Source organism: Diadema setosum, chromosome 10, assembly GCF_964275005.1.
Source record: "Diadema setosum chromosome 10, eeDiaSeto1, whole genome shotgun sequence".
Lineage (NCBI taxonomy): Eukaryota > Metazoa > Echinodermata > Echinoidea > Diadematoida > Diadematidae > Diadema > Diadema setosum.
This window is the reverse complement of record NC_092694.1, coordinates 21,672,972-21,699,745: the sequence shown is the minus strand read 5'-3', so window position 1 is coordinate 21,699,745 and position 26,774 is coordinate 21,672,972. Positions and strand designations below refer to the sequence as shown.

General features: G+C 36.6%; 1 protein-coding gene and 1 long non-coding RNA gene across 3 annotated transcripts; one reads left to right on the top strand and one right to left on the bottom strand.

Moving 5' to 3' along the window:
* Positions 1-1,122: 1,122 nt before the first annotated feature.
* Positions 1,123-7,401, bottom strand: LOC140234486 (uncharacterized). Of its 2 annotated transcripts, none has more exons than XR_011901623.1 (5): positions 7,327-7,401; positions 5,297-5,356; positions 4,300-4,413; positions 3,002-3,130; positions 1,123-1,254 (listed from the first exon to the last, which is right to left on the bottom strand). It is a non-coding gene; the product is annotated as an uncharacterized lncRNA (long non-coding RNA). The 2 variants fall into 2 exon arrangements; XR_011901622.1 differs by having other exon boundaries at positions 5,297-5,474; positions 7,327-7,399.
* Positions 7,402-13,196: 5,795 nt separating this feature from the next.
* LOC140233847 (cholesterol 24-hydroxylase-like) lies at positions 13,197-25,669 on the top strand. The gene is made up of 13 exons (XM_072313938.1): positions 13,197-13,342; positions 16,035-16,109; positions 16,663-16,744; positions 17,384-17,544; positions 18,122-18,260; positions 19,729-19,842; positions 21,239-21,470; positions 22,053-22,125; positions 22,281-22,365; positions 23,302-23,412; positions 24,360-24,451; positions 24,933-25,008; positions 25,532-25,669. The coding sequence occupies exons 1-13, from the start codon at positions 13,197-13,199 to the stop codon at positions 25,667-25,669; spliced, it is 1,524 nt and encodes a 507-aa protein (XP_072170039.1).
* Positions 25,670-26,774: the final 1,105 nt, after the last annotated feature.

Below are 26,774 nucleotides of genomic sequence, written 5' to 3'. Positions count from 1 at the left end.
TACCTGGCAAAGCACTTATGCCATCACCTATGGACTCGTCTATGACAAAACTCAGTGAAATTCAGCAGTCAGACTGCAATAGTCTGATTGCAGCTTCATATCTAACACTGCAATTGTGACTCTGTATCACAATATCAACAGAAAGTCACCAAACATGGATTTCTGGTTAAACGGCTGGTAAAGTTTTGGTTGAGACCTGGTTTCAGATTGTTAACATTTCTTCTCTTTTTTTTTGGGGGGGGGGAGGAGGGGTGATATAATAAGAAACCTCTTATGAAATATGAAAGACCATTAATTCAAAGAAGAATTCAATGTTTATTTGATGAAAATTGGTTTTGAAATGTTTGAGATATCCAAAATAAAGGAATCCTAATAAAAGGTGGAACCAACCTTTTACTAGAATCGCTTTGTTTTACTCTGCTTTTGGATATCTCAACCATTTAAAAACTAATTTTCGTCAAATAAACATTGAATTCTTCTTTGAATTAATGCTCTGTAGCACTTCAATAGTGGTTTCTTAGTATCTTCCAAAAAAAAAAAAGGGCCAATCCTGTTTCTGAAAGAGCACACTCTCAGTTTTAAAATGATGTACAACTGAATTCAGATGGACTCTCCTATGTATTTGAATATTAGAAAGAAAGCACACACTCTGCAAAAGCATAGCTAGCAAATAGGTCTGAAGTATGTGGTCTATCTTACCTAGCTATGTTCTGTGCAATAAATGGGACAAAAAACAGGATATAAAACTCTAGAGCAACAATAATGAAGGGATTATCAGATAAAGTTGAAATTGAACATGCCAATTATGTGAACACAAAATAGAAAAGCAGACAGAAAACAATCAAGATGTTGTTAGGTTCTGTAACATTACTCATGTCATTTGCAGCAAGTGCATAAAATTTGAAAATCTATCATGTGTGTAGGTCTAGCGACAATAGACCTATTCTTATTTTCCAAATGATGTCCTGAAAGACATAATATTTGCACTCCATTTTAGGAATTTTTGTTGTGCAAGAAGCTTTTGTCATAAAGATCTATTACAAAATCACCATGACATTTGCATTCATTACTTTCATTACAGTGCTGCAGGTACATGTCAGATCCTCACATCTAATGCAACCACCCCCCCCCAAAAAAAATGTATACATTGTATACCATTAATTTTTGAAGGATTGAATCCACAGCGGTCAAAACCAGCATATGTTATATTCAACCTGTCTGCATCACCTTTGGCAAGCTCCATGCCTTGAGAATCTATATGAAAGAAAAAAGAAAGAAAGGACAAAAGAAATAGAATATGGAAAAATAAACAAATCTGGTTACATACTGAAATTTTGTGACATGCAAATCACATCCACTCTCCCTGACATTATACAGAGTGGTAACATGTGGGTGTACAGTTGAATGAATACACACACGACTACCACACATATCATTACACAGAGCTGCTTGTCAGCAATTTCATATACAGTATATTAGCAACAGCTTAACAGCATCAAGGAAAAAAAATACAAAGAAAATCGTCTGGGTTGTCATACACAAGAATTAGTGTATCGGATTCTTCCTGACGAACAAAAAAGGTGTGACACAGACTCAAAATGAAAATGTGATTGTGACTTAAAACACTCATCTCACATAATGTCATTCATTCATTCATGTAGTCAGTAGAGACTTATTTGACTTTTTTTTAGAAAGGATTGTAACTTATGTCAGGCAAGCTGGGAATTCCAAAATAAACAGAAATATGATTCAATGGGTTATGCAACAAGTCAGCTGCATTGCTATGTCAGTGCATTAATCAACTCTTGTGAGCCGTACTGAATTCCCAATTGTGGCTGATATAGACATAAACATTAAATCAACTCCCAACTGGGGTGTATGAATGCACTAATTTCTTCATTTCTCGTGTGGAACAGTTCACATATAGAGGTGACATTGTTTGTCCACCAAGTCTACAATAATTCCTAAAATAAGAAAGACCGAATTACTTGTAACTGATATGTCATCAACAGAGGTTGCCTTTTTTCAACTGTTATTCAAGTTGTTTATTTTGTAAAATTCTTTATACAGTAAACCTCGCATGAGTCGAAGCTCTCGGGACTGACGAAAATGCGTCGACTTAAGTGAAATTCGACTCTCGCGAGAGTCGATTTTTTTTTCGACTCACAGTTATGTACATGTATTATAGTACATTTCATGCATATGTTTGTGTGTGTGTGTGTGTGTGCGTGCGTGCGTATGTGTGTTTGCATTCAACTTTGTCTGTTCTTGAAGATAATGTTCTTTTTTGTTCTAAATTGAACATGGAATTTGTATCAATACTAGTAGTTAAACGTAGTTCTGAGAATGTCTGCGCTGTAATGTGGCAATGTGCATGTGCTATGTCTATCAACCTACCCTGAGACAAACACTCTCCCAGGCCCATCCCACCTCCATTGAACAAAACTATACAGCCAGCCGGGCACGCACAAACAAGCTCCGCCCACTTGGCCTGTCACTAAAATATTAAAGCAGCGATTGGTTGACCAAGGAGTTCTGGCTTGACATGGATAAAGTATGGATGTGCTGTGTGTATGGATAAAGTATATGGATCGATGTGCTGTGTGTATACATGTACTAGTATACATGTGTATGTATTCGACATGCGTGCAGAGCGGTACGGTGAGTGTGCATGCTTACCTGCAGCAGGCCAGGGACGGGGTTCTGCGACATGCCGATTTTTTTGTTCTCCTCTAAATGTAATGAGAATGCCAGACAAATCTTCTTCGGCTCAAGTGATGTAAACTACGTGTATTTTGTACAAAAGGGACTGAATGTTTTACTTCGACACAGCCGAAATTCGACTCTCGTACTTCGGCTTATCCAAATATTTCTCAGAGAAAATACATAGGGAAAAATCGGGACTTTTTATTTTGCTTCGAGTTAAGCGATTTTCGACTCACTCGACGTCGACTTATCCGAGGTTTACTGTACTTTCAAGTTTAATTTGAGAAATGCATACCTGTGTTCTGTTGTAGATAAGATGCTGCTATACAGTTCGTAGTCTAATTGCAGTCTGACTCTGACCTGGGTGAAGTTCAGCTGCAGTTGTCAGTCCCAAGGGCTTGGTGAGGTTCAGCTCTCTTCAGGCCTTTGGGTGTGCAAATATAAGAACAGTTAAATACCATACAAACAGAAACATCGGATGCACAAATGGGATAGTTGGAAAATATTTGAGATGAGTGTACATCTTTATCAAAACAAGCAATAACAACAAAATGTTCATTAATGAATATCAATTTTGTAAGATATATTATGTGAACGACAAGTTGTAATTGCCAGTTTTCAAAGTTTGAATCACTATGTAATGAGCCCCTGTTAGCAAATTGTAAGAGTATGAGGTAATTTCAGTAATGAATGAGAGGGGGAAATTAAAAACAAGCATTCACTTTATTCAGTTGGCAGCAGAATTATTAAACCCCCTTGCATTATGGACACTATGGCAAAATAAATAACATTACAATTACTAAATCATATACAAATGGTGAACAGATAGTTTATGACAAATGCCTACCTGATCAATAATCTTTGATTTGCATATAGTTAGAAACTTTGATCATTCATGCATGAAGAGATAAGGTCAAATGAGTACATTATGGTCATTTCAGACCTTTCTGTGATCACTGAAGCATGACGTGTTATGGTCTGATGATAACGATTAATTTCTTTTGTTTTTATGGAATTTTAAATAGTATCTTGCCATTCTATACATAACTCTTAGCATTTCATAGGGTTATATTCATTTTGACAGGACTTAAACTTTGAATTATTAATATCATGGCTAAACCTCTGTACAAACTCTATGATGGCAACCTTCACTAGAAATTACTTCATTTAAATATTTTTGTACAATGAAAAATGCCAATTGAAATATTAAGAATCCTACATCAAATTCCATCATATTGTGTCACCTATCAAAACATTGAGTGAAACCATATTCAACGAAGCATTTCAGTGATCACTGAAAGGACTGAAAATGACCATAAATGTGCCCACTGGACCATATCTCTTTATACATGAATGATCAAAGTTTGTAACTATATGCAAATCAAAGGCTACTGATCTGTTTTTTACTTGTATCAAACTATCTGATCACCACTTGTATGACTTAGAAATAATCTCAGTTATAATGTAATTCATTAGGCCAGAGTGTCCGACATGCAAGAGAGGAGTTGACTAATTTTGCTGCCAACTGTAGATGATCAAGATAACATGATTTCTCAACTTGCTTCAATAGCTAAAAATAATCATTTAACACACCAAATGAAGATGGTGGAATATCCATGACACTGTCACTTGACTTTTCCATTTGCATCTTGCCCCCAGTCCTTAACTCTGAAGTGGATGAAGTTCACATGGTTGTCTGGTCCTTGGCTGTTTGGAGTTTATTCAATATACAAGAACAGTTAACATCTTACAAACAAAACAATAGTGCAGGACATGGTACATTAGAAAGTATGTTAGAGATGGGTGCTTTGCCTTTGCTATAACAAGCTATAGCAATCAAATTGAAAAGCCCTACCATTGATTTTGAAAGACTGAATTCACTAGTATCTACTGATCCATAAGCTGTAAATAGGACTTTTCACAGTTTAAAATGATTAGCTATGTCAAATATTCTTGTTTCAAACATTGTAAGAGCATGAGGTTGTTTTGATACTAGAAAAGGGAGAGGGTAAATAAACAATCATAGTAGGGCCTACAATATTAAGATAACGTGACTGCTAAAGTTTGTTTCAGGAGCTTGATACATGTAGACATGCAGGTACCCCCCCCCCCCCCCTCCATGAATTATTTCTTTTCAATTGGATCAGTATGTAATATTATACATATAGTGAAATAAAAAAAAATGCAAAAAACAGTTGTTCAATAGTTCAATAGTTCAATAGTTCAATAGTTCAATAGTTCAATAGTTTATTTATTTCCATCATCACAAAGAGAGAAAAGAAAAAGTTGACATAATCCAAAGTGATACATTTTTTTTTTCATTTCTCTTACACTCGTCCGATAAAGGATTTATCGTCCGATAAAGGATCTTTCTAGAAGGGTCACTATTCACTGGATAAGAATGTTTGTTTTCAATTACCAAGATGGACATTACAGCAAACATTGTTTTCAATATTTCCTGTCTAACACTATTCAACTAAAAATCCAGAGACAATTTGATGTCCAAATGTAAATAATGTTGCAATTGTAGTATTTGAAAATATACAGATATGTTGTCTGCTAAAATAGTATTATAAGCTAAAATACTTGCATTCTGTTGAAGGTGACCATGCTGATAGATAAGTCTCGACGAAGTTCAGTAGCAGTCTAGCTGTGGAGAAGATGGAAGTTAAGCAGTTTGGTTCTGTGTTCAGTGAAGTTCAGCAACTGACTCTGGGCTTTATGAGATGCAGAAGTCTGATTGTAGCAGTCTGACTGATGTTCCATATCTAACATTATAATTAAAAATGTGAATACAAAATAGAAAATGTGTTTTCAAACTGTTGTTTGATTATACAAGATTTTACACACAATATCTAGAATCTGCATGAAATTTGAAATCAGTTCACATGTTTTTGCAGTTTAAATATATAAAGGACCTTATATTATTATTTTTTGGGGGATGATTAAAAGAGATACTACTAGTATTTGAGTTGTCTCAATTGAACATGTGTAAGCCTATAGTTTGGGGTATTATGACTTCTTGAGGTTCTAGATCTTGTCAATAGGCATCCACGTTGCAAGGTCTACATCTACCTAAGATCTGGAAGGACCAGCTGTACTGTGGCTTCACATTCGGGTTGATCACAGTTACAGCCTGAGATGCAGCCACAGTCTGACTCTGATCATCAACTGTTGTCATGTCATCATCATCAATTAAATTGCTAAAAGAAGTTGTGTAAGCGGTACTAGCATCGGAGTATGGACCTATAGAATCTACTAACTGCCTAGATAGATAGCACTATTTAGAAGACCTATTAACTTCCTTACTGATGCGTGATAGGCCTAGTTATTTTAATGATAATATGTTTAAGAATACCAAGGCTAAGGGTTTAGTCTGGTTATACTTTTGGTATACACTGGTTAAGTAGTATCTAGGTCAGTAGGCGCTACTCAGGATCACTATACCACTGGATTCTAGATCTATAGACACCTGGTAGTATAGCAGTAGAATTCTAGAGGTTCCATGCCAATGAATTTAGGTAAACATCATTCTCTATCTTATTGTGACACATGCATTGCGATTACAGTGCTGTATGCACTTAGAATTGTGGAAGATAGCTTTCAAGTCTGAACCAAGATCTGAACCATGGTTTCCAATTCATATTCTGTGTAGACCTGGATCTACGTACTACTACTAGGCCCTACTACTACTACTAGATCTAGTTAGTCTAACCACTGTCGGACTCTCCAGATAGTACTACCTGCCCTAACCCCAGGGCACTCCCTGTTAGTTGTACAAAGTGCTTTGCGTTCGGGCTGGTCGCTGTTATTATAACCCCTAACCCCTAGTATTTTACAAGTTTTTGTTGTAGACCTATAGTAATGTTAGATAGTAACATTAGGACTTGTAAACGTAACAATGACACAGGTAACGTACAGCTGGTTCTCTGTAGTGTGAATGCTAACGCTATAAGTTCACGTTAGGGCCTAAAAAACATTAGGCTTAGGTTAGGCCCATAATTCTGTTGGACAAAATATCCTAGATTTTCTACAATTCTAGACTGAAAAAAACAACAACAGATTTTTCCTGTCGATTTGACACAAAACGGAAAATTTGTATCACTTCTGAATACTAGCCACACAGCTAGTGACAGTGTAAATATTCAATGTTAGACACGTCTTCAAAAATATAGGCCTAATTATTTAGTAATAATAATAAAATGCAGATCAATTCTTATGAAATTTCCGGTTTCTTCTTCGATCCCTTCACTATTCAGGCCTTAAGTTACCTGCAATTCACCCATACATGAACAAATCGGGCAATTGCTCTCATGAAATATCTGCACGCTAAATATATCATAAAAATCAACCCACAAACATTTCACTATTACTTGTAGAAGTTGTAGTAGCCACGCTACCATGCTAAGCTAACTCAGCTGGCCATTTGGTCATTCAAACAAACGGCGATGTGCCTACGTGGGACTATTGTAATAACGCTACTACCGGTAAGATTAGATCTACATCTAGCTAGCCCTTGGAGAATTGTAGAAGATTCGAACAAAAACATATCCAAATAATATAACATTATGAATCCACATGCATTACTTTTCAATTGTAGACAGCTTTAAATATACTCACTAATAGAAATATGTACTGGTAGCGGTGTAGAATGCAACTTAGCCTCTAGGATCCTGCCTCCGTCGTAGATCTGTTGCCTCTGCGCTGTATACACTGTGTGTATACGTGCTATGTCTATGTAGCGAGTGCTCAACGCATGTAACACAATAGGGAGAAAAAGTTAATGATATGCTAATGATATGTTAATTAGTATTACCCTCGAACATGACGATTGAAAAAATTAAAGTCTCTCATAGCTTAGGAGAGACTTCGTGAAATGGTTTTCACTTCTCTGTGAAAGTCTCTCCTAGCTTAGGAGCGGCTTGGCCATTTTAAGATTTATGTGATAGCTTTTATGTGATAGCTTCATGAAACGGACCCCTGAATTTACTACTATGGTTAATCAGTAAATCTTATTGCTATTTAGTGAGTGAGTGAGCGCCTAGGCAGCTCCTCATACTGCTCAATTTCTTTTTGCTCCAGTGTACTGTGAGGTGGATTTTTGTGGTATTATTATGTTCATGATCAAATTGTTGTTTATTGCGCCAGGATCCACCAAAACCGCCCTGAAGCTGCTAAATGGTCAAATGTATGATTTAGTTGACCACATATTTTTCTCCATGATATTATGGCTCTACACACACTTGACTGTTGCCCAATGACTTTGAACTGGGTGTTGACCTTGACGATGACTTAAATTCCACAGTAAGGGAATGTAATTATGTAAGTTGTGATGACTTTCAGGAAAAGCTTGCATGCAGCGAACCACATGAGAATTTTACTATGCTTCATATAAATGCTAGGAGCCTTGTTAAAAATCATGATAATTTGCAAGTGTTGCTTGAGTGTTTACACCATGATTTTTCTTTCATTGGTGTCTCTGAAACTTGGTTTAAGACATCAACTGATGCTAATTTATTCAAGTTGCAAGGTTACTCCCTAATCAACATCTGTAGACCTGATAGCATTGGTGGTGGTGTTGCCTTATATATTAAAGACTCCATCGATTATAAGCTACGGTGTGATTTGTCTGGTAGTAAACCTGGTTATGAGTCAATTTTTATTGAAGTTGATGATAAGGAAAAGCATATTGTAGTTGGGTGTATTTATAGGGCTCCAAGAAGTGATATTGAATCATTTTGTGATAATATTGAAGAGCATATGCAAACGTTATCTAGGGAGAACAAGTTTGTTTATGTTATGGGTGACTTCAATATCAATCTGCTAAATTCTGATTATGATGATAGTGTGAAGGGGTTCTTGGATCTTATGTATTCACATAATATGTTCCCTCTCATCACTAAACCTACTCGCATTACTGACACCTCTGCTACCCTGATTGATAATTTTTTCACAAATTGTATTCAAAATAATGTTGAGAGTGGTCTTATATTTTCAGACCTATCTGATCATTTGCCTATTTATTGTATAGACAAAGGAAAAGTAAGCATATCAAATGGTGAAAGAAGTATAAAAACTAAGCACGCAGTCAATGCTGAGAACATATCTATTTTCAAACAGAAGCTTTTAGAAGTTGACTGGCATGACCTATATAGCTTAACTAGTGCAAATGATTCATACGATTATTTTATTAATGTATTTGGTGATGTGTATGACAAATGCTTTCCTGTTGTTGAATCATGTGCCAAGAAGGGATGTAAGAAACCCTGGATCACACATAGTTTGCTTAGGTCCATTAGGAAGAAGCATAAGCTCTATAAATTATTCATTAAACATCCAACCTGGATAAATAAGAAGAATTATGTTGATTACAAGAATGAATTGACAAATGTTGTGCGCTTTTCAAAGCAAAAATATTTTAGAAATCTATTCCATGATATAAAAGGGGATATCAAAAAAACATGGTTCCATATAAACAAATTGATCGGAAAGGGGAAATGTCACAACCTTCCCTCAGAAATGTATAATGGTGATATTTCATTAAGTACAAATACGCAAAAGGCTGAACATTTCAATCAGTATTTTGCAGGAATTGCTGCTAAGATAAGTGAAAAGATCCCAAGTACATCCAATACTTTTCAGGATTATTTGAAACCTACAAAAAACAGCAAATCTTTATTTTTGAAGCCCACTACTGCATCTGAAATAATAATGCTAGCTTTATCACTGAAATCCTCTAAGTCATCAGGTTCTGATAATATAGCTCCTAGGGTTGTCAAAGAGTGTATCCATAGCATTGCTGTCCCATTGTGTGACATATTTAATAAATCTCTGTCGCAAGGAATAGTTCCAGACAAGATGAAAATTGCCAAAGTAGTTCCTGTGTATAAGAAAAGTGATAACAGAAACATTGAAAACTACAGACCCATTGCCTTGCTGCCTGTATTTTCTAAATTGTTAGAAAAGATTGTATGCTCAAGAGTAAATAATTATTTAGCTGTAGAAGGCATTTTGATCCCCGAGCAATTTGGTTTTCGCAAATATTCTTCTACCAGTATGGGTGTATTGCATTTAACTAACATTATTGCTCATGCACTTGATGAAGGGAAATTTTGTCTAGGCATTTTCTTAGATTTGTCCAAGGCGTTTGATACCATTGACCACCACATTCTTATCTGCAAACTTAAATCTTATGGTATTCGTGGAGTTCCTTTAGACTGGTTCAAAAGCTATCTGCAAAACCGAATGCAGTTTGTGGTTGTCAATGGGACCAAATCGCTTTCCACCCACATTGATTGTGGAGTGCCTCAAGGCTCAGTGTTAGGCCCACTATTATTTCTTATCTATATCAATGATATCATCAGTGCTACATCATTGTTTACTTACTCACTGTTTGCTGATGATACAAGTCTTCTGTCCTCCCACAAGGATGCGTACAGTTTAATATCTTCAGCAAATGAAGAACTTAACAAACTTTATCGTTGGTTTTGTTGTAATAAATTGTCACTTAATCTTCAGAAGACACAATGTGTTATTTTCAGAACAAGGAATAAGAGGATACCTGTAAACACCCCTTCTCTCATTATTGGTGGACATCAGGTAGCTACAAGCGAAAATGTATTATTCCTTGGTATTACTATCAATGAATTTCTGTCATGGAAGCAACACATACTAAATGTATGTTCCAAAGCTTCTCGGGGTGTTGGTGTGATGCATAAGCTAAAATTTATTGTTCCTAAAAGTGTCTTGACTACACTGTATAATAGCATCATAATGCCTCACTTGATGTATTGTAATGTTGCCTGGGGTAATACTTATAACAGCCATCTTCATAAATTGTTTATTGTACAAAAGAGAGCTATCAGGCTAATAACAAGCTCACACTTTACTAGGCCAAGTGCCCCCCAGTTCTTACAGCTGTGTTGTTTACCTCTAAACGAGTTAGTGTGTTTTAACTCATTGGCATTCATGTACAAGCTTCACATGTCCAGTTCTCCCTCCTTATTTCTAGATTTGTTCGTCAAAAACTCAGTTGTTCATTCCCATAATACACGACAGAAAAACCTTCTGCATCTACCTCGTGTAGCTACCAGTATTGCCCTAAATTCTTTTTATGTGTCTTGCATAAAAGAATGGAACATGTTGCCCTCAGATGTTAAAGATAGTACCACTTTTTCCAGATTTAAAGTGTTGGCTCGGAAGTATTTGCTTCATCGATATTCTCAGTCTCATTGATGCTGCTCCTTTTAAATTCTACATACATGACTTCATCTCATCGCTTTCCATTTGAGTAATATAGTCTAATGCCAATTATGTTTTGCTTTAAAATTCCATAGGTAGTGTGTGTGTGTGTGTGTGTGTGTGTGAGGGATTGAGGAATTCCACTAGAATTATTCTATGGCTTTAATGTTTGTATATAGTAGTGAGTTATTATATTATGTCTTAACTTGCCTTTCCAGGGGTTCTTATTATACAAGCTTGCTTTTCTAAGACCCCTCCACTTTACATCTATATGCATCTACATGCATTGTCAATTTATATTCAATTCTGCAAATTGTTTTAATCACATATTCAACAATGTATTCCTTGTTACATATTATTGTTCTTATGTAATTTTTGTATTGTGGAAACTTTTAATAAACTTGAAACTTGAAACTTGACTGGGGTGCCACGTCTACAGACCTTCCTGACTGAGCAACCAATGTCTCTTTTGAAAAACTTCACGGTCTATTCAACTACCAAGTACAGTGCTCTTCAATGTATTGTTTGGTACAATATAGTTGCAAGCCTCAACAATGGAATTCCGACACTGTTACTATTCTTTGGACCATCCAACCCAAGCTTGCAGGGAGCCATGTCACGGGGGCGGATCCAGAAATTCCGTAAAGGGAGGCGCCTTTGCAAAATTAATTTCTTATTTTTTTTTCTTTTTTTTTATATCAAAAATAAAGAGGGGGCGCGCGCCCGGTGCGCCCCCCCCCCCCCCCCCCCCGTAAGAAAAAGGTAATGATAATTGCATGATGTTTTATGTTAAGAACAATGTTTACATGAAATGCATTACTTTGGGCTAACGAATTACACATCTTATATTTTCCCTTGTTTGACAGCATTTCTATACACTTGTGCAAACTCTTTTTTTTTTTCGAACCACAGTTGTATCTAGGTGGATATTATTATGAATCAATATGTGACACTGATTAATATCAAAACAGGATATTTTTCCTCGTACGTTATGTTATCTCACCTATTATAAATGAATGAATTGTGAGCAAGTTATCTGTGTTTATTCAGTATGTCTGTCCTTAAATGCCCTACCACACAGTACATAATAAGATTGTTAAAATGTATGATTGGAAGTGTGTTTATTGTTTCCGAGAAAGATAGATTTCACATCATTCTGATAAATGTACAATTATTCATATATTCACAAGATGTGACATGAAGAGAATTAGAAAATATGCAATATAGCTATACATGTGTTGTAATCTAGACACTTTATATAGAGATATATACATATACATGTATATATATATATGAGTATTGAGATCCGTATATATCACTTCTCAGTGAATTGCAATGTTAAAGGTGAAGTTATTTATGTATTTTCCACCTCCGCAATTCTCAACTAACTGGTCATGTCGTAAATGTGCCGTAAATTTGTGTATAATGTCATTTTTTTGTGTGTGTGTCTACAACGTGTGTATTTTGTGATGTACAGCACTGTATGTGTATAGGGCCTCTGAAAATAACAGTGTTTGTAGCCACTGACACCGCTACCCTACTGAAACAAAACAGATAAAATAAATAAATAAATTATTTTTTTAAAGAATAAATATGGTGAAGTTTCGTCAAATAATTCAATGACTTCACATCGTCCATGACTCTGTGTCGTGTCTTCTTTGTAGGTTTGTTTGTTGTTATTTATTTGTTATTTGTTCAATGTTTTTGTTTGACTCATAAATGAAACGTTTGACATAATTTTGAATTAATCCATTCGAACAGAGCGTTCGTGATAATGTCACAATGCATAACAAGAGTACAAAACCCCACTTAAGAAGATGACCTTATCACTTCAATCATGTTTTTGTATTTCAGTAAGCTGGCATAAGGTTACTTTTCTCGAAAAAAAAAAATCACTTTTCTTCTCATTCAAATTTCCCTCTGCCTTTCCAGGAGTGCATACTTCCATAAATTTGCACATAGTGAACAGTGAAATCAAATTCTATTCACAAATCACATTAGATCTAAGTCCCTCCCTTCATGTCCAAGTTCTACCCCCATAATTATGCACAGGGGCAGAGAACATAGAAAAGTATATTTCAGGCTTGATTCTTTTTCCTTTCATTTGTCACTTCTATCATCTTTCTGTTTACAAATCTAATCGCAGAAAGACTGAAGTGCAAAATGTTTGCTTCATATTGTCTTTGCGTAATTGCTTTTGTATTTCAGTAACGGGTATAGACGTATTGTATCATCAAACAACGGTGGTCATGGAAGGGAACATCCTGCTGACTGTTGTTTCTTACGTCATTTTGCTTCTCACCTTGGGTACTGCGGCTCTGATCGGCAGCTACATCATTTACGTCAAGTATGGCCACGTCAAATACAGCCATATACCAGGTCCAGCAAGAACAAGGTACTGAGTTAGGCATGTATAGCTTCCAGTAGTTTATCTCCAGGAAAAGAAAGAAAGAAAGAAATATCACACACACATGCACACAAACACACAAACTTAGACTGAATAAATAACAACACAAGGAAATAAACTGCGAAGCTATTTGGTAGCAAGACAATCTTAGTTATGAGCTATGCACAACATACGTTACAAAATGAAATGTTCTTTACAAACCCGGTTTACAAAAAAATAACCAAGTAGTATAACATGACTAATACAACCCTTACTTTACCCATTACGTTTTTAAAGGTTTTTTTTTTGTTTTGTTCTTTGAACGTTCTTAAAACTGTTTAAGGAATTTATAGACATTCCTGAAAAGTTCTAAGACTTTTGTTTTCTAAAAAGTTCTTAAAACGATTATCACACGCATTAGACGTAAAAAGGTTTTTTGTGCGTCCAGAGAACGTCCAGAGAACGTTTTGAATAGTCTTAAAGGCATTCTGACGTCTATGATGTCCAAAAGGTTTTCAACAGGTCCTTAAAAAAATCTTGAAAGTTTTTTTTAATTGTTTTTTTTTCCATAAAATTTTTGGAACGTCCATTTAAAACGATTCAAATACGTCGAAAACCTTCTACAAAAAATACTTTCTGAAAACGTTTCGACAAACGTCCAAATAACAAACTTGGAATGTTTCAAGAACGTTTAGAAAACGTCCAATAAATTAGCTGGCCAACAAGTAGGCCTATATGGTTTTATTCCGAAAATGTTCTTACAGCTATACCCCATTCCCATTCTGTTTAACAAATAAATAAACAAACAAACAAACAAACAACAGCAAAACCCCACTTTCAATGAAGTAGTACAATCCCTGCGAAATCGAGTATATAATTATCTATATATCAAACTTAACCCGCGTCTTCCGGAATACATTAGACTCCCGTTATAGCGAAAGTCGTCAACACCGGCGGTTGTCCTTCGTTATATCGAAATTTCATAACGAAAGAGTAAATGATAAAAACATTGTAGAGATGATAGTTTTGGGAGCTAGATTTTTATTGCGTTTTAACATTGTTATAACAGGGAGGTGTTTCATAAAGCTGTTCGTAAAGTTACGAACAACTTACGAGCGACTGGTGATCAATTCTGATGTGCTATACTTAACAGAATTTCCATAATTCAGCACAAGAACTGAACACCAGTCGCTTGTAAGTCGTTCGTAACTTTACGAACAGCTTTATGAAACGGGGCCCAGGAGCGTTATCATTGTAGGCCTAAACGGTATTTCTCCGTAGCGTTAATGCATGATTTTCACCGAGTCGGCTATCTAGCAATTTTCAGCGATTACTGGTGAGCAGCAGGAGTCTGTATACCACATGCTCTGCACCATGTTCTCATGGATTACCTCTTACTGTCCTGAGGTTTTTGTTTTTGTTTTTGCTTTTGTTTTTTGTTTTGTTTGTTTGTTTGTGTGTGTGTGTGTTTTTTTTTTTTTTTTTTTTTTTGGGGGGGGGGGCTCTACTCTCGTTCTTAACTAAAAGTACAAAGCCATCGTGGAATCCCCAACAAGTTCACTAAGCACTGGAGAGATATTCTACAAGGTCGCTTGTTTGAGTTTTATGTGGGTTTATTTCTCTTATCCATACCTCTTAATGATTATAATGCAGGCGCCTCGGTGAAACTCAGGAGATATCTTCGTCTCCGCGATAAGTTGCGGAAGATTATCGCTATAATCCTATCCACAATCAAAATTTTCGGACTATTTGACAGTACGAGGTATACTTCAACAAGTGGAGAATAAATTTTACACTGGAGATACCAAAAATAGAAATGATCAAACTCCCTCTCTCTCTCTCTCTCTCTCTCTCTCTCTCTTTATCCTGTATTTCTGTCTCTGTCTTTTCTATCGCCGCCTCTCCATATGAAGAGTTTGTTCGCAAAAACCGATAAGTCCATTTTTGAAGATTTTTAAGTACGGTCTCTGTCATAAAGTACAAAATAATACCTTTTAATTTGATATATTGGTCACTACATATAAAGGTACATATTTGAAGTTATGGTCAAAAGGAGCACAAATTTTCTTATTATTCTCTTTATTTTTCTTGACCTTAATAATCGCAAATATCTCCATTTGGCAAATATGGACTTATCGGTTTTTGCGAACAAACTCTTCATATATTCATATCATTTATACACACACACACACACATATATATATAGTACATATGCATAATATATATTATATATATGATATATATATAATTATATTTATATATACAATTATAAAATATAGTACATATTGTGTTGAGTACTCTTCATGAGAGATATTGATTCAACAAGATTTTGCCAAATTAAAGCTTTGTCAAGTGAACCAACAGGGGCGACAATTCGTTCATTTCGTTCAAGTTCAATTTGTCTTCATACACCCTGAAGCAGAAACCAATACACATGAATAAATGTCTGTGCATATGTGTGTGTGTGTGTGTGTGTGTGTGTGTGTGTGTGTGTGTGTGTGTGTGTGTGTGTGTGTGTGTGTTACGGACATAATAGGCGGAAAGACTAGTGAACATACTATAATAATGCCTTTCTTCGGCTTAACTTTAGTTTTTGGGAGATGTGAGTATTTTGATTGACTGATATTATGAGAGCAATGTAGTAGCTATCATATCAATTTTTTTTTCATTAATTTGTTATGTTTCAATATCTTCTGAACAGTTTCATCTGGGGGAATTACACTCTTGTAGCAGAATACATAGAAAAGGACGCCATTAGAAAGCTAACATATGCCTTGTAAGTAGTCACAGAAGAATATTATATCGTTACTATTATACAACATATTCATTTCCCATTTATTTTTCCTCATTTCATCGTAAAGAAAACTGAAGTGTAGATAAAACAAACTGAAATATAAATGGTGTGTAGTGTCGATTCGATCGGGTGTACTTTGTGGGTTTGTTGTTTTTGTTGCGTGTTTTTTGTTTTGTTTTAATGTATGCAAGTGTAGTCAACGATAGGCTTTGTTAACTCTATCATTTCAATGGATTTATGAAGGAGTGTCAAAGAATTTTGAACACAATACAATGAAACATGTACTCAACATGACACTGGGCAGCAGAAAGCCAGAGAAAAACTGACAAAAGTCACCTAAATAGCTGCCTATCGGTACCCGGAGACAAAATTCCTGGCACAAACGATTAGATATAGCCTATACATGGACTATACAGTCATTATCATAAAAGAAAGTTGTCTAACATTTCCTCACTTTATATACAGTCATATCATAAAACAGAGTTGTCTGACATATTTTTCATTAGTTTTCCTCACCCTTTTAAATTCTAAACAGGTATCAAGAGTTTGGGATCATTCACAAATTACATATCCTACATTACAGCTTCATTTTCATCTTGGATGCAAAATTCATTAAGGTAAGTAGTTCACTTTCACCAAGTGTATGCAACATAGTGTGTGTTTTTGTGCATGATATACATATACATGTATATACAGTCAAATCTGCCTAAGCAGCTATCTCTCTATAGCGGCCACCTGCCATAAGTGGCCACTTAAAAAAAAAAAAATCTCCCCCCCCCCCCCTGGTCACTACGGAAAATTTTGACTGTCTAGCAATCAACGATGAATGAAACTTAAGAATATTTTGAAATAGGAAGACATAATTCCAAACCTTTAAGTGTTCAAAGAATGATTCTTGGCCTATCATTCCTTCAGGGAGATCTATAATTACAAAATATCTCAGTGGATATTTCTATAAGCAGTCAAAATAACAAAATGTCGTTTAGATGTATTATTCAGATTTTATATCTTTCTCCATCGATCGTCTCTGTAATAATTGTCATTGCTCACAGTCATGAATTTATAAAGGTTATTACTAAGTAGGTCTTGATACACGAACAAGCTACTGTAATTTCGGGTTATATTCCAATCTACCTCAGATAAACTTTCTGTCAATATGCAGTGACAGTCAACTAGACATAATGCGAATGCAAGGAGTAAATTGATTCTATGTGACTCGACCAAAAGTCTCGAAAGTTTGTTTTCCTCGTTTTCAGAGCCTTCTCACGAACAGCGCCCACCCTAAACCGGCAGCCGACTACAAACATCTGAGCTCGCTATACGGCCAGCGAGCCGCGGGAAAAGGGCTTTTAGCCGAGACAAGCCATTCGCGATGGGAAAAGAAACGAGCCCTGATAAATACCGCTTTCCAACGACAGTAAGTGATCACGCAAAAAGAACTATCAGGTTGTCAAAATGTACATGTCCTCATGTTTACCGGGCAAATTTTTGTTTAAGGCCCATGAAAATGATTCTCGTCTAGGAAGAAATACCTACTTCAAACACACATGCTGACTGACGTTGTGAGCAGTAATTCCATTTCTATGGTTATACAGTTGATGACAATCATCTTCTCTGAAATGGTTTCATAGTCTTGTTTAAGGATTTTGTGTATAAATATCAATGTGAATGTTGTGCACACAAGCTTAATTCCTCTTTCCATGGTCGGCACTAGCGTAATAATCAAGAGTTGTGTTAGGATCAAATTACAAACAAATTTAAGAGCATAAACATAATTACAGAGTCAACTAGGTATAGAGTAATCACATCACGAGTCGTGACATGTATATGGTAACTGTATCAGTGGGAACATGTGAGATAATTCAAATGCATTTAAAGTTGTATATACTGTATTCAGCTCTCTGTAACCCACTGATTTTTCCTACATTGAGGTCAGTGGTGTAACCACGTTACGTCAAACTTAAATCTGACATTCTTCTTATTCCTCTATGCAGAGTTCTCAAAGACTTGGTAAGTGGATTCAACCAAAGCGCTGATAATTTCATCAATCATCTGATTCCTCTTGCCGACGGTCAACAGGAAGTGCGCATGATGGATCAGTTCAGTATCGTCACTCTTGACGTCATCGCGAGGGTAAGGCTTCTTTAAAACACACACACACACACACACACACACACACACACACACTCACACACACACACACACACCCACACACACACTAACACTCACACACAAACACACACACACAAACACGCTATTTCACTTGGGTTAATGGCGCCACTAGTAGAGCTGCGAGAAACAACCTCAATAGTAACAAACTTTGACAAGAGCGGGCGCAATCACAAGAGTAAAGTCATGGGATGCTTTACGGATGCTTAAGAGTATAAAAAGCATTACGGATGCTTAAGTGTCGTTATATTATACTTGACAACATGGCATCTTTGTTTGCAATTCAAGATCAACGTAAATCTAGAGGATATTTGTATTTTGAGTTACAGTTTATCATTTCTTTACCTTATTACATTTCTTTCTTTCTGTAGTTTATGAACTTTATGTGGTAAAATGTTGTGAAATATAAATGATTGTGTTATTTACTGAAAGCGCAGTCTTTTCTGAAATAAGAAATAAAAACAAAAGAAGAGAAAGAAATGGGTTGTCGCGAATACCTGCAAATATAATATGTTGAGAGATGAAAAACAACAGCCTGCGTTACAATGAGTCCTGGTTTCGCTCATAATGATTTTGCTTTCTCCGAAGACTTGAAGGACAAGAACACGAGTTGAATAATGATGCCTGACGTACTTACCGAAAGCACTGAGTAAAACATAGCGAAGAAAATAAGACTGAAGTTGTGCACAAAATTGTTATCAAAATACAGCAAATACAGTCTTCGAGCCAGTCACATCAGTTTGTTTGTTTGTATGTTTGTTTGATTTTTCACAAATATTTCAATCGTCACTGATGCAGAAGAAACTCTTGTTCATGTAAATTTGCACTAGCGTGTTGATATTATGGCTGTATTTTACTATTACTTCTTCCAGGCCTTCTGCTACTACTAATACTGCTACTACTACTACTACTACTACTACTACTACTACTGCTACTACTAGGTCTACTTCTACTTCTACTTCTACTACTAACTACTACTACTACTACTGCTGCTACTACTACTACTGAATGATAGTGACAACGAAAAATCACTATAACAATACTGATGAAAGTAATAACAATGCGAATAGATTATTGTCTTACTTATAATGATAATAATTACAACCATAAGTCAGGCAAGCTTCTTCTTGACACTTCTCTACCAGAGAGTCAGGGCATTAGTCATACCCCATCCCCGGACTCGCCGCTCCGGACCCCATCATTGGTATTCAACCACGTGCAGAAACCGGGACCAGTGGCTGGATTCGAACTCGGGATGTCTACCTGTTTTGTTTTGTTTTGTTTTGTTTTGTTTTGCTTTGTCTTGTATTGTATTGTTCAGTCATTATAATTATGTATTATTGGCATCTGAGACAGCAAAATATATGCATTATAGTATTACACAACAGTAATACTTTGTGTAAGGAATGGCGTTTTTGTATCATTGATAAAGGTGGGATTTGGCATGGACATCGATGTCATCAACGAGTCGAACTGCCCCTTCCCAAGGGCTGTCTCCCTGATTTTGAAGGGAATCATGTCGTCTGTAATGAAGCCATGGCTTAGGGTAAGACAATAACAGGGTTGCAGTATATATAGTGTCGAGGGAAATCGAAGTGGAAGAAAACATGGCGCTGCTATATAGGAAGCACACCTAATGACGAAATAAAGAGGCATAGCGATGTGAGTGTGAAGACGATATCGAACATTCACACAATTGTATATCCCCCCCCCCCAAAAAAAAAAAAAAAAAAAAAAAAACCAACAACACACCGCGCAACACAGAACACACTAATTCAAGATAAACAATGGGAGGACCCCAACTATGCTCATATTTTGATGCGATTGTCATGAAACTTTGGCTGTTTCGATCGTATGAGTGTAATCTACCTATCAATATCAGCCGAAATATGGACTAGAATTCTCCTTATCATAACGTAACCACCTGCTCGCTTTGTTGAGTTATACATTCATTTATGCATTTAGGGGCATAAATGCATTTATAAAATGAGAGCCTGAACACTATACACTGGCATGCAGCGGAACGTTTGGTAACGGGATGGGGGTGGTAATCACAACCAACTTTCGTGAGTATGTGAATCTTTGAGTGACTTTTTCCCAAGATTTGAAATTTATTTTACTTTTGTTGCCAAAACAATAATGTTTCTATTCCTCAAGTGGACCCCCAACCCAAGTGTGAGGGTGTGTTGTCGGACAATTATATTCATAGTAACATGATGTTAAAGCGTCATAAACAACATACGCAGGTTAACATGATTATTGTATTCTTTGATGTCGTAGCACGAATAATGTTGTTTAAATCATTGCTCCGAGCTAATCTTAAGTGCCTGTGAGTTTTGTACGTGAAGAATGAGGGAGTCACCTGGGTGGTTTAAAGAGTTTATCGTAAAAAAGAAATAACGATATTTTCTTTTTTTCAGAGAATATTTTTAAAAGAGAGAGACGAAAAAAAAAAAAAAAAAAGAGAGGAGACATTTGATCACGTGCGCCATATAGACCAGTTCGGAGTTCCACTTTGAGCATGAGCAGAAAAAAGGTCATTCGGACCAACAAGCATGTTGGTTTTTAAATTCACTGGGATAAGTATCTGTGATGTAATGATTATTCATGTAATCCTTATAAATGCTGCTTGCCAGCGCATCTACCTGACGGCAAAAGTGGTATTTGGCAAATCAATAGAAAGAGGTTGTTAATACATTCAGTGCAAGGTAATGAAATTGATGCGGAATTGACGGATCATTCTGGTCATCTGGTCTATGCAAATTCATTCTTTGTTTGGGCAGGATTGATGAATACCATAAATCGTTACGTAAAGCTAAAATGCATTATGTCACTCTGAAAGCGAGTGAAGTGCCCCTAACCGACTGAGAAAAAAGAAGGTCATTCGGACCAATGTGCCCATGAGCTAACTCCGAACTGGCTTATTTTCTCAAATACGCCAGCTGGATCCTTCGAGGAAATCACGCAAGTTTCGGCGCGAAGTCAGGGAGGCCGTATGTCTGATACGCGACACCGGAAGTGACGTCATCATAATGAGAAAGGCCGCCAAGGAGCGTGGAGAAGAACTCCCCCTGGATATCCTTACACATATCCTCATCGCCTGCGACTACCGTGCCGTCGATGATTTTGGCATGGAGGAGATGATTGACGAGTTTATCACCTTATTCATCGCAGGTAGAGCAATGAAGCACGTATAGCACGTCAATGGTCAACCGCAAGACCGCCAACCCACCCCTCCCACATTTAAAAGAAAATAGAAAAAGAATGAATAAGCCAAAGAAAAGACATTTCCCGCGGCCCCTTTTTACGAGTGATCAATGCGAGTGATCATTTACGAGTGATCAATGCGAATGATCAATTCGAGTGATCATTTGCGAGTGATCAATGCGGGTGATCATTTCGAGTGATCATTTGCGTGTATTCAAGCAATGACAACACGCTGACGCACTTTCCTCTCTTTACTGACAAATTATCTCCAGGATTTTACCTGATTAAGACGCTTTCGGAAAATTTGACCCCATTGACGGAAGAGAGCTCATGAATGAAGCTCCTAAATTCCATCCCAGTTCGTACGTAGGCCTAATTACCTAATGAACGTCACACACCTGGGTCCTGTTGTTTGTAACTCCTCACCATGGTAACGATGACATAACTTTGTTTCCATTAAATCCTGGTATACTAAAAATAGTATTCGAACTGTTTTCAATTCGACTTCTTTGTTGCTGATTTTTGACATGTCTTTTAATTTTTTTACAGGCCACGAAACTACAAGTAATCTTCTGGCTTTTACGATTCAACAACTTTCTAGATTTCCAAGCGTTTACGAAAAGTGAGTCATACACATACCCATTATGAAGTTATTTTTTCTCCATGATTAACGAAGAGTATATAGGTTTAGCTTATTCGACCTTATCATCACTTCCAACTTCAGACTATTTCATTAATTCGTCTCTTTCTGTGCGTGCCTCTCCCATATACCTGAAGAGTCCAAGTGGAGCTAGAAGAGGTGATAGGAGACAAGAAGAACGTTTCGTATGATGACGTCATGAGCTTGGAGTACCTCTCATTGGTAATATCTCTTTATTACGTCAGACAGAGAATCATATCTTCCGACATGTAATTTTCAATTCACTGCAAATGTGTCGTATTACGCTATCCAATATATCGATTGTATACATACCATTTATGCGTCTTCATTCGTCAAAGCGTCGTTCATGAGACTTTTCAGACTAGAAGGAACATTCCGACAAAATTTGTTAAAAAAAAAAAACAACGAAGAGATTTACGAAACGTTTGAGTTGGTGAAAATACTCCGATTTCGAAGACCGTGCAATGGAACTCTATAATGACACATACTGGTGCATGAGAAAAATGCATTGCAAGCAATTACACTAATTTGTACACTTACAAAGAGTACAGACATTATACTGTCTTCGATTACGGCCTATAGGTATTTTAAGTGTTGGCCGAAATCACTGACATTTGATAACCTGATGCACATGCAACGCAAGCTATAGATGATCTGATTTACTTGGAAATGAAATACTTTTGTATAGAATAGACAGACACAACAGTGACATGTATATGAAATCTGTTAGTCTTGTTTGTTTTTTCCCTTTTTTCTCATTATGGTAATTCCGCTGCATGTTTTATTATTAAAAAAAAAAGTATAAATCTTGAGTCGATTCACCTTGGATTGGCTTCGCTACGGGGAAGGAAATTCGTGGGTCTTAAAGGTCTGGAAAAGTTTATAAAAAGATACAACTCATAAAAGCAAGAAACGTCTTAAACTTCTGGCTTTTACTAGGGGTAGATGAATTACGTCATCTGCGTCTCTTTGGCGTCAAGTCATTGCTTTCTGGAAACACATAGAATAATTCAGTGATTCTATATTTTACATTTTAACCGATTCTGCTTGTCTATACTCAATGTCAATGTGCGTACATATATGTGTTTGTGTATCGTTGTATATATGTGCATGTACGTTTCGTGGTCTTTTTATCAGGTCTTAAAGGAGACGTTGCGAATGTATCCGCCTGTACAAGGAACGAGCCGCACATTGGGTTTTGACGTCACATTTGGACAGTACCATTTACCACGAGGAAGTCACATCGTGGTATGTATTTCAAACGTGTCTCCACAACAAGCCATGCGGTACAATAATTACAATAATGGATTCGTTATACCGCAGGCTGGTTAATCCCGATATGAAGTAAGGTTCGCTATTGCGAGGATTCATTGATCCGAAAACGAAATAAGGTTCGTCACTCCAAAGGTTTGTTAATTCGAAAATGAAGCATAAACGTTCGGTGATCCGAAAGTGGAACAATGGTTCGTAACTCCAAAGGTTCGACACAGTACACACCTTTCTTTCATCTTTGACTTAAAGGGACTTTAAGTTATTAAATCTTAAATCTTATTTCATTTTCAGATTAACGAACCATAGAAATGACGAACCTTGTCTCATTTTCGAAATAACGAAACTTAAGAATAACAAACCTTATTTCGCTTTCGCATTAACGAACCTTTATACATAATATACTTCATTTTCGGATTAACGACCCTTTATACTTGATTTTTGGATTAACGAACCTTTATACTTGATTTTTGGATTAACGAACCTTCGGAATAAAAACCCTTATTTCTTTTTCAGATCAACGAACTATCGTAAAAACGAACTTTATTTCATTTCAGGGTTAACGAACCTTTGGAATAACGAGTTGTATCAGTGTACATCATGGCTCGTTTTGGAGACATGACAGGAATTACGAACCTTTGAAATAACGCCACAATATTCGGCGAAACGAACCCTTTTTTCAATTTCGGATGAACGAACATCTATAGGTAAATGAGTATTTACTTACAAATAGACAGTAAATAAGTCCAGATTTTAGATACATGTATGGATTTTTAGGGACTAGGGAGGTGGAAACCATCTTTCTGGGTATACAGGGTGACTGATGTTTGCTGCATGATCGCAGGCCACAACTCTCACCGCTTCCTTTTCTTCCCTCCTTCTTCGTTTCTCCTTCTCCTAATTCATTCTTTCATGTGCTATTACAGGCAAGCCACTTAGCCATGTGCATGATGGATCGCTATTTTGATGACCCTGAAGTTTTCCGCCCAGAGCGTTTCCAACAATTAGGCGACACATCGTGAGTTAACCCTTTCTCTATCAATGAGTCAATTGTGCACACATTTCACACACAAACCTATTGACAGGGAATACACGTTGTATGCACAGGGTTAGCCAACATGCGAAACGAGTCCATCAAATTGACCACTATATACACGTAGGTACCGGTATTCGTGAAAAAGAAAAGACAGCCTACATCGAACGTCTAGCCTCATGGTCATGGGGGCAGTAGCAATCATTATTTTTGATAAATCGTTCCTCTCCGGCTATAGATATTGGGGTTAGTTTTCCCAAATTAGATCTATCTAAAGCACTAAAGATGAATAGGGCTTGCATCCATCAAAAAAAAAAAAAAAAAAGTGAAAGATTATAAACGGTATAATTGTGTCATTAAACAAATATATATATTATTGCGGACAACAGCCTGCAATATTTATTCACTTATTTATTCATTCATTTACTTATCTATCTATTTACTTCCGCTGCCATGTCTCAACGAGCAGACCTAAACATATTGGCGCCTACTTTCCCTTCTCTCTGGGACAACGGTCGTGCATCGGTCAGCATTTCGCCTTGGTATGTCCAACAATTCAGAACATCTCAACCATGATTACGCCTTAATTGTCCTTTAACGACACGGTAGAGGAGCGTTATGATGTCACAATACGAAAATTACCCCATGGTGCGTTTAGTCCGTCGTCTGCATGCTTTCGTGATGACCCCTGGCATACCGACGAGTCGTGGGGAGGCTGCCCCATGAACAACTGACGCCACATGTGTGGGCGATTTCAAGTTATTTTCAAATCAGAGGATATGCGTTTTCTAAAATACAGTCATGTATTTACACGCAACCCATAAAATCTGTACCAACAAATCAATTTGGTATAAGAATACAGATTTCAAACATCTCTTCATTGTTGTCTGGGGAAAGCTTTGGGTCATGGGGTCAAAGTTCAAAGTCAAAGGACAAGTGCATGCTAAAATCACACTTTTCCCCATTTTCTTTGCAATGGCTAAAGTTATCTTCATGAAACTTAGTAGGGTCTTCAGTATATGCAATGATGACACCGACGATGTACATTTTCCATTCGCTCAACAGATTGCGGCTCGTGTGATTTTGGCCAAACTGCTGCGAAGTCTGCGCTTTCAACTAGTTCCGGGTCAGACGTTCACCGTCCGTAATGACGTCACAATCAAACCAAGAGATGGGTGTGTGATGTTTATCGAGCAGCTGTAACAATTGAGCGCAGCCTTTGTCATTTTTGACGCAATGTGACACAAAATCTGACAGTGATTATTTCTATGATTGGGCATTTTGCTTTTGTCTGTCAAAAAAAACCCCCAAACTATTAAGTACAAAATGGTGTACAACCGATATACATGCCGTCAATGTATAAAATACCCTTCATTTACATGGGAATGAAGCTCACTGAATCATCTTGACCACTGATAAATGTTCGACCTTTAATCCTCTCTGTACTGAATAATTATTTTCAAATTTACTTCTACATATCTATTACGGAATGTACCTTATGGTATTTGTGACTAGAAAATTATAGCTTTGACTACTTTCTTCTTTTTTTTTTTTTGTTGGTAACCTTTGACCAAGACCTTTGACCCCTTTCACTTTACGAAATGCATCGTTTATTCATTCTTATCTCCTAACTGTAATAAGATTACCACTGGACATTCCTAACTGAAATCATGGCTGAAAAATAATATTTAACTCAAAGTACAGTGAACTTTGACCTTGACTTTAGACCTAAACCACCATTATGTTCACGCAAACAACTGTCAATTATCTACCCTTTCTATCAACTGGAGTCATCACTGGGCACTCCTGGCTGAAGTTCTTACTGGAAATGACATTCGATTTTCTGCAAAGTGCTGTGACATTTGACCTTCCAGCCAGTTCTTATTCTTGTTACTCTGTCTAGAAATAATAGCTGGTAATGACAGTTTTTAGCAAAAAAAAAAAAAAAAAAAAAAAAGGGGAATAAAAAAAGAGAGGACCTTTTACTGTCAGCATGATCATTACATGCCCACTTTCACCATGATCACTTCATGTAAACATACATGTATGTCATGGTCTATTTCTACCTCTACCAAATTATATTACTACATGCTTTGTGCATTTCTGGTTGATGTTGCAGCTGAAAGTGTTGTTTGTAACCACAGTTCAGGTGCAGAAAATTTACTCAAAATGAATTTGGCACTTCTAAACTTTATGGCCCGAATTCACGAAGGTGGTACAATTGAAACCATGGTTTAAAGGGGATAAAGGGGACCATGGACAATTTGTATGGAGTGCCAAGTGTCGCACGGCCTATTTCGTATGTTCA